General features: G+C 38.3%; 1 protein-coding gene across 1 annotated transcript in view; it reads left to right on the top strand.

The window, feature by feature from the left end:
- The window catches only part of GPR107 (G protein-coupled receptor 107), an 88,728-nt gene that overhangs the window by 58,519 nt on the left and 21,104 nt on the right, over positions 1-9,105 (top strand). Inside the window, exon 15 of the mRNA XM_027869335.1 lies at positions 7,557-7,606. Coding sequence (XP_027725136.1) covers positions 7,557-7,606 — 50 coding nt within the window. The remainder of the gene's footprint in view (positions 1-7,556; positions 7,607-9,105) is intronic.

The following is a 9,105-nucleotide window of genomic DNA, read 5'->3' as shown; positions in this document are numbered from 1 at the left end:
TTTTTTTTTTTTTTTTTTTTTTTTTTTTTTTTGGTGAGGCAGTTGGGGGTAAGTGACTTGCCCAGAGTCACACAGCTAGTGGGTGTCAAGTGTCTGAGGATGGATTTGAACTTGGGTCCTCCTGACTCCAAGGCAGAGCTCTATCCACTGCACCACCTAGCTGCCCCTAGATCTAAATAATTGGAAAAATATCAGTTGCTCATGGATAGGCCGAGCTAATATAATAAAAATGACAATTCTACCTAAATTAATTTACTTATTCAGTGTCATACCAATCAAACTACCAAAAATTATTTTATAGAGCTAGAAAAAAATAATAAAAAAAATTATCTGGAAGAACAAAAGGTCTAGAATATCAAGGAAATTAATGAAAAGAAATGCAGGGGAAGGTGGTCTAGCTGTATCAGATCTTGAATTGTATTTTAAAGCGGCAATCATCAAATCTACTTGATACTAGCTAAGAAATAGAGTGGTAGATTAGTGGAAAAGAGTATTTCAAGACCCAGTAGTCAATGACTTTAGTAATCTACTGTTTGATAAATCCAAAGACTCCACCTTCTGGGATGTGAACTCATTATTTAACAAAAACTGCTGGGAAAACTGGAAAATAGTATGGCAGAAACTAGGCATAGAGCAATATCTTACACCATATATCAAGATAAAGTCAAAATGAGTACATGATTTAGTTATAAAGGCTGATATGATACTATAAGCAAACTGAGAGAACAAGGAATAGTTTACCTGTCAGATATATGAAGAAGGGAAGAATTTGTGACCAAACAAGAGATAGAAAACATTATGAAATGCAAAATGGATGGTTTTGATGACATTAAATTGAAAAGTTTTTGCACAAACAAACCCAATGCAACCAAGATTAGAAGGGAAGCAGAAAGCTGGGAAACAATTTTTACAGCCAGTGTCTCCGATAAAAGCCTCATTTCTAAAATATATAGAGAACTGAGTCAAATTTATAAGAATCATTCCCCAATTGATAAATGGTCAAAGGATATGAATAGGCAGTTTTCAGATGAAGAAATTAAAGCTATCTATAGTTATATGAAAAAATGCTCTGAATCATTGATTAGAGAAATGCAAATCAAATCAACTCTGAGGTACCACACCACACCTATCAGATTGGCCAAGATGACAAAACGAGAAAACGATAAATGTTGGAGAAGATGTGGGGAAATCAGAACACTAATGCATAATACTAATGTTGGTGGAGTTGTAAATTGATCCAACTATTCTGGAGAGCAATTTGGAACTATGCCCAAAGGGCTATAAAACTGTGCATACCTTTTGACCCAGCAATACTACTTCTAGATCTGTATAGCCAAGAGATCATAAAAATGGGGAAAGGACCTACATGTACAAAAATATTTATAGCAACTCTTTTTGTGGCAGCCAAGAAATAAGGAGATGCTTATCAATTGGGGAGTGGCTGAACAAGTTGTGGTAGATGAATGTAATGGAATACTATTGTGCTGTAAGAAATTATGAGCTGGAGGACTTCAGAAAAACCTGGAAAGACTTGTATGGACTGATGCTGAGTGAAGTGGGCAGAACCAGGAGAAGGTTGTACACAGTAATAGCCATGTTGTGCTGTGACTAACTTTGATAGACTTAGCTCTTCTGAGCACTGCAAGGATCTAAAACACCTCCAAAAGACTCATGATGGAAAATGCTATCCACATCCAGAGAAACACCTCTGGAGTGTGAATGCAGATGGAAGCAAACTATTTGCTCTCTTTTTCTTTTGTTGTTTCTCCTTTCTTATGGTTCCTCCCATTGGTTCTAATACTTCTTTACAACATGACTAATGTGAAAATATGTTTAACAGGAATGTATATGTAGAGCCTATATCAGAATGCATGTTGTCTGGGGGAGGGGAGGAGAAAATTTAAAATTCAAAAGCTTATGGAAGTGAATGTTGAAAACTAAAAATAAATAAATTTAAAAAAAAATCGGTGTCGATTCCAGACCTATGCTCATAAGTTCTTGATCCTATTATCGCTCTATAGTTTCTAGATTGGAGCAGGAGATAATATATTTAGTTTTTGTTAGTTGTTCATTTGTACTCATTGCCTTTGAGTATTCCTTGGCTAGTATATGTAAGCTATAGCTAATTTACTTGTGCCTAGGTTGCTGTTATTATCAAGCTCTTCTTATTCAATTAACATAAGTATTCAGGGAAGGTCAGATTTATTCATCTAAGAAAGTTTTGTTGGTTGCTTTCCAGGCTATGCCTGCAGACTATGACCTTTTTCATTTTCAAGTATGTTGCTGAATTGCAGATAAGGAAAGCAAAGTAAGAAAGATGTATGGAAACTCAGATTCTAGTTTAGGATGGAATGTTTGACTGACACAGCTCACAGTATTGCAGGTGCTGGCCATGTAGACTAACTGGAGATGTAGAAGGAAATGGTCAGGTGCAGAATCTAAGAATATTTTAGGGTCAGTAAGACAGACCATTATTTGAAGGTGACTTTGCTAGAGAAATTTTAGAGGAAAAGGTAGGGAAAGGTTTAACTCTGCCATTACTGACAAAGGATTTTACAGAATGAGATTATCTTAAAAGAGCATAGTATCTTTACCACTGGCACAAGTACTTTTTAAAAACTGTATAATGACCAGAATTTCAAGAATTATAGTGTTTCAGTTTTCCATTCATCTGTGGGTCAGTAGTTTTTTGTTTTTGTTTTTGTTGTTTAATCATTTCAGTTGTATTCAACTCTTCATGACCCCATTTGGGGTTTTCTTGGCCAATATACTGGAGTTGTTTACCATTTCCTTCTCCAGCTTACTTTACAGATGAGAGAGACTGAGGCAAACTGGGTTAAGTGACTTGCCGAGGGTCACATAGCTAATAAGTGTCTGAGGATGGATTTGAACTCATGAAGATGAGTCTTCCTGATTCCAAGACCAGTACTGTATCTACTGCCCCACCTAACTCCCCTCAATAGTTTTATAAGAGGTCAAATATGAACACCTTCCCCCCACCGCTATAGATGCTTTTGTTTTTCTATACCATATGAATCATTCAGTATTAATTTCTTAAACTAAATAGATGATGATGACTGAGCATTGTTGGTCTTGTGTTTTGAGTCACTGTTGTGTTGCATCCTACCCCTAGGGTTCTGACTTTGTCAATCCCTACATTATTTATTTAGTCATTCTGTAATCATTTAGGATATTCCTCAGGGAAATGAAGGAGACTGCCTCTGCCTAGAAAATAAAGGAGATCCCCTCCCTTGGTCAGCACACAGAGTAAGAGCACACAACGAGAAGCTTGCGGGGAGGGGCCTGTCTACGTGCTCCGATCTGAGGGGGAAGAGAGAATCACAGAGACATGGTCACTTGTAGATACGTGTTTGTCCTTCAGCAAAAGCAGCAGTACACCAATAGCTCGGGTCAAGCACTGACCCTTTAAACAAGAATTTGAAGAGATGTTGGCTTTGGGGATGTTTGTACTTCTCCCTTGTGTTAAGATCCCCTGGAAGTAAGGTAAGGCACTTGGCCTTACATTCTTGAGGTTTTGTGGTGGTGGCTATTGTAGTTTTTAAACAGTATAGGAAAAATTGTACATATGGTCCTCAGATGTTTGAGGTGAAAGGGAATGTTAGTCCAGGCCATTCCTTCATCTTACAGAAAAGGAATTTAAGGCCCTAGGAGGCAAAGTCAGGTTATACATACACAGTAAGGCTGTGTCAGAATTGGAATTAGAACCCATGTCTCCTGACTTAAAAGTTTAGTGTTTTTCCATGCTATTGATTTACACCATTATTTTCCCTTTCTTGTGGTAGGACCAGAAATAGCAATTTCTCCCACTCCCCTTCCTCTTGCTAGTTCCTTCCTCCCCCAATTAACAATCCCTTTGGCACCTAGCTTTAGTATTTTCAAAAGAATCATTTAGCAGGCAATGCTTTGTAGCTCGAGTGAAATCCTCTTGTGAAGAATAGCAATCTGAAGCTCAGGATTCCAGCCCTCTGATAGCTACATCACTGACTCATTGCATAACCCTGGGGAAATGTCACATGCTGCCTAGCTAGGAGGAGCAGCTCTCTGTTTTCCCTTCCTACCAGTGAGACATCATCTTCCATTGCCTGCCCAGCATCCTGACTCATCATTTGCCAATCAGAGCTGTTGGCACCCATGGACTACCCAGGGCTCTGAATGTCTCCACTTCATGATTTTTTTCCTATTTCCTTTTATAAGCCCGAATTTCAAACCAGGTTTGACAACCACTGTTACACCATAGGAGCACAGAATTTAGACCTGAAGGGACCTGATCTCAAACCCTCTTCATTTTTCACATAAAGAAACTGTGGCCCAAAGAGGTTGAGGTGGCTTGTCCAAGGTCACAGAGGTAGTACATATCAAACTCTAACTGGGCTCCTGGTGCTTCTTCCACTGCATGCCACAGTTTCATGTGCCTTAGTTAGTCTTACCCTACAAAACCATTCCAGTAAATAACCACTTTAACACTTTGTCTTCCACTTAGAAGCCTGCAACTAAAATCTGAGAAAGTGACACAAGATCCTATTACTTCACATGCCTGCAAGTAGCAATCACTTTTCAGTTATGCCTACTACATGACTGATTAGTAAAGGCAGAAACATTTTGATAGTTCCATTTTTTTCCTTTATGTCCAATAGACATATGTTTCTTAGAAACAAAACCCAGGTTATCTAGAATGTCATAACTCACCCTTTGAAGTGGCATGGCTCTTGTTTAAGTTGACTTATCTTAATTGATACTTGTTTCTGAATTTTCCTACTATGTTTCCATAAAGGTTCACAGACTGCTTATCTTCAGCGTATTCCCCAGTTCTGAGAACAGTTGACACACCCCTTTGGTGTGCCATAATGAAGACACTGCTCTGGACAAGGAAGGAGATGAGGGTAGGGGGTAGGATTCCTTTTCCATTAAAACAAACCTCTGCTTTTAATTCTCGCTCTGACAGGATAGAAGTAATACTCCCAGTATAGTTTTATGAAATGAACCTAATGTGCTTGGAAAGTACTTAGAAATACAAGCATAATACTTAAATAAGTAACACTTGTGTGTGCAGTAGCAGTTTCTCAAGTGAAGCCAGCCAAGATACATACAGGTCCCATTTGTCAGATTTCTCAGATAAGCAAAATGGAAAAGTAAAAATGTAAGCATTTAAAAATGAGTGAATTAGGGGCAGCTAGGTGGGGCAGTGGATAGAGCACTGGCCCTGGAGTTAGAAGGACCTGAGTTCAAATTCAGCCTCAGACACATAACACTTACTAGCTGTGTGACCCTGGGCAAGTCACTTAACCCCATTGCCTAGCCAAAAAATAAATAAATAAATAAATCTAAAAATTAAAGAAAAAAAAAGAATGAATTGCTGCTCCTTGTCTCTTATTCACCAAGGTGAACAGAAATAGGTGCGGCACATTGCTTTCTTAGGAAAAGTCTCAGTTCACTCAGTAGATAACTAAAGATGTTTATATAGGGGTAGGTTGAGAGGCTGTTAACTATTTCTTTGTCCTCCTGACAATCTAAATATTGAGGTGTTATTTTTCTTCCACGAAACAAAAAAGACTAAATGATAGTTTATAAATGCTCATAGGCGTTAAATGATGGAAGAACGAGAGAAGTTAAAAAGATTTTAAGGGTAAGAGGTAGTGAAGAGAGCCTTTATTGGTGAATGTACTGTAATACAGTTTTCATAAAAGCACATGTTCATGTGTATGTCCCTCTGTTCTTATCTATTCCCCTATATCTTATTCTGTTCTTACCTATTAACTCTATTCTTTCCTATCTGAGCTTCCCTGTTGAGAGCACCATCATTTTCCCAGTCACCCAGACTCGGGATCTCAGTGTCACTTTGACTTCTCACTCTCATTCTACCCATTTAATCCATTGTCAAATCTTGTGTCTACCTTCACAGCATGGCTTATACACACCCTCTTCTCTTCACTCATGTAGCCACATAACTAGTTCAGACCTTTACCACCTCTCACCTGAACTATTGCAATAGACTTCTGATTGGTCTCCCTGCCTCAAGTCTCTCCCCACTCCAATCCATCCTCCACACACCTGCCAAAGTTATCTTCCTAAAGTCTAAATCTGACCACATCACACATACCTCCACACTCAGTAAACCCTAGTGGCTCCCTGTTGCCTTTGGCCCCTTCCTACCTTTCCATTCTTCTTAGACTTTGCTTCCATCCACATACTCTGCAGTCCACACTGGGCTTCTTGCTGTTCCTTGCACATGATAGCCGATCCCTAGACTGTGCCTTTTCGTTGACTGGTCCAACATGCCTGGAATGCTTTCCCTCCTCACTTCTACCTCCTGCATTCCCGGGTAGTCTTCAAGACTCAGCCCAGTTCCCACCTTCTACAGGATGCCTTTTACAGTCCCATCTCCTGCTGGTACCCTCAGGAGATTACCTTCCCCATTAGATAAATGCTTGTTAGCTCTCTTTTAACTCACATCCTACCTTCTTCGGGAGGCCTCTCCTGGTACCCACAGCTGCTAGAGCCTTGCCTTTTCAGATTACCTTCTTCTACTCTGTATATATTTTATAGTACCTAATTATTTACGTTGTCTTCCTCATTAAAAGATGAACTCTTTGAGGGCAGAGAGTACTTTTATATTTGTATCTTCAGTGCTTATCACGGTGCTTGGCACATAGTTGGCACTGAATAAATGTTTTTTGTTGTTGCTTTGCGATTCCTTAATTCCTGAGAGCCTTGATTGCCTTAAGAACTTTCTCTGCCTTAGTATCAGGCAGATAACTTCATCAATTCATCCAGGCATTCAGACCATGTTTTTGAATATTCTGCAAGTTGTTAACCATGTTAAGGGTAAATTTTTCCTTTTTGCCTGGCACTAATCATCAGCCATAGAAGAAATAAGAAGGAAAAAGTTCCTTTCTTCACCATGAAATGTCATGTGCTTAAATTGAGGCAATAATTGAATGTTACTAATAAGAATTAATTTACTTATTACAGTAAGATTTATGATGAATGAATTACCAAGTGGGAAAAAGAGTCAAATACCCTATTTAGTCATCAATATTTCATAATGATAGGTAAACATAAGAAAATCTGTTGTCTCTGTTGGCCTTGGACATTGATTTTGGTGGGACTTAGTTGGAAAAGTAACAGGTGATGTGCTTAAAAGGGTTATCACAATTGCACAGTGAAAAAGGATCAACTGAAAACCTAATTGAATTCTGCAAAAGGCACAGATGTGGTTAATTGAAATCACTACTTCAGCTATAAGAGATTCTTCCAAATGGTGCATTTGAGCCAGTTTGAGACAGTGCAATTCTGTAAGCAGAATTTGGGATTTCAAGTACTTTGCTTCCACTATATTCACTTTACCTTCATAATATTTACTTGTAGAGTGCATTGCCAAATGAGCAGAACACCTGGGATGTATAATTTTTAACAGGGGAATGCTGATCTTCACCAGAGTTGAACTTTGTTTCTGGAGAGGTGATTGCAACCACCTGATTGTAACTTGCTATAAAATGAAATAATGATTCCATTCTTTTGTTCCCTTCTCTCCATAGCTGCTATTAACTTAGCAAAGCTGAAACTATTCAGACATTACTACGTATTGGTGAGTAAGAAATCTTAGCTCTGTAAATGAGAACCAAATGAGTTTTGGGAGAACAAAAGTACTACATGTTTTTTAGGTGGGCCTTAAGTTTCTACCCTTATATTTGATTTTTTTAAAAACCATGAGTCATCACTGAATCTGTACTCTTCGAATTTCATTTTTTAATGAAATTAAACATTTTTCTTTTTATTGAATAAAATATCAAATACCTGTTACTTGTCATTAAGAATAGAATATCATCAATCAATATATTAATTGCCTACTCTGTGTCAGGTGCTGTGCTAGGAGTTGTGGATACAGAGACAAAAATGAAGAAGTCCCTGCCCTCAAGAAGCTTACTTTCTGTTAACAAAGACAACAATATATGAGCATAGAGGAAAATCCATATAGAATAAATGCAAGATGATTTGGGGGGTGACGAAAAGCAGTGCAACAGAGATAAGGAAAGGCCTCATGTAGAAGGTGGCATTTGATCTGAGCTTTTAAGGAAACGAGGGATTCTGAGATGCAGAGGTGAGGAGGAAGTGCCTTCTAGGCAGGAGAAACAGCCAGTGCAAAGTCATAGAGATTGAAGATGGAATGGATTGAAGATGGAATGCTTTTTCTCTAGATTTCACAATGAAGTTAAAGAAAATGAATTTCACTCTCTGGTGAAGAACTTTCATTCTTTGAGAATAGAAAAACTATTTGTAGCAGATTTTTTTTTAAATCTTGAAAACAAGATAACAGATGAGAAATGGTTCTTAATTGTAGCATTACAAACAAGAGCTTGCTAGAAGTCATTCAGTTCACAAATTTTTCCTAAAAAGATGAAATTCCAGACCCTTTGTGGGGGTGGCAGGCAAGAGCCTTCTAGAATTGGTCTACTCACTCTGAAAGAAGTGTTTTATGAATCTTTCCATCACGCCATCTGTGGCTTTGGCATTGTCAGCAGCTTCAGATAGTTCACTTTCCTAAGCAAATGTGAGATTGTAAATAGCAAAGATGGCAGGGCTGCTTGAACCATGAACCAGTTAGCTGTATTTGTTATTTCAAAAACCAAGTATGGAGGTAAAATAATTCTCCTCTTGAACCAAGTAAAGGAGTCATTGTAGGACTGTCTCTAAATATGTGTGTGTCTTAAGAGTTTAACTTCAGATTGCAAAGTCAGGGGTATCCTGTCAAAACTTTGTGAACCGGGAACATTTGAAACTATCCAAACACTCAGTTTACTCCCAGTGAGATCTGATGATGGTGTCAGGCAGTGGGGTTAAATTCGTGTTACAGTAAGGTATTGTTTAGATGTTCCCAGAGCAGTATCTTAAGGCTCTCCTGTCTCAGCAAGGGAAATAACTGAGTATTTTAGCTTCCCCGAATGTGTCCCTCCCATAAGTGGAGCATCAGTGTGTTTAACTAGTGTTGTGAGGATCTGAACATTTGGATTCTCTTTTGTCTTTCATTGTTTTCTGTTGTCACTGTTGAAAAATCATTACAAATATATCTATAAGCCTGGGAATTGA

Source organism: Vombatus ursinus, unplaced genomic scaffold (genome assembly GCF_900497805.2).
Source record: "Vombatus ursinus unplaced genomic scaffold, bare-nosed wombat genome assembly UNPS02014793.1, whole genome shotgun sequence".
Lineage (NCBI taxonomy): Eukaryota > Metazoa > Chordata > Mammalia > Diprotodontia > Vombatidae > Vombatus > Vombatus ursinus.
This window is presented reverse-complemented; position numbering and strand designations above follow the sequence as displayed.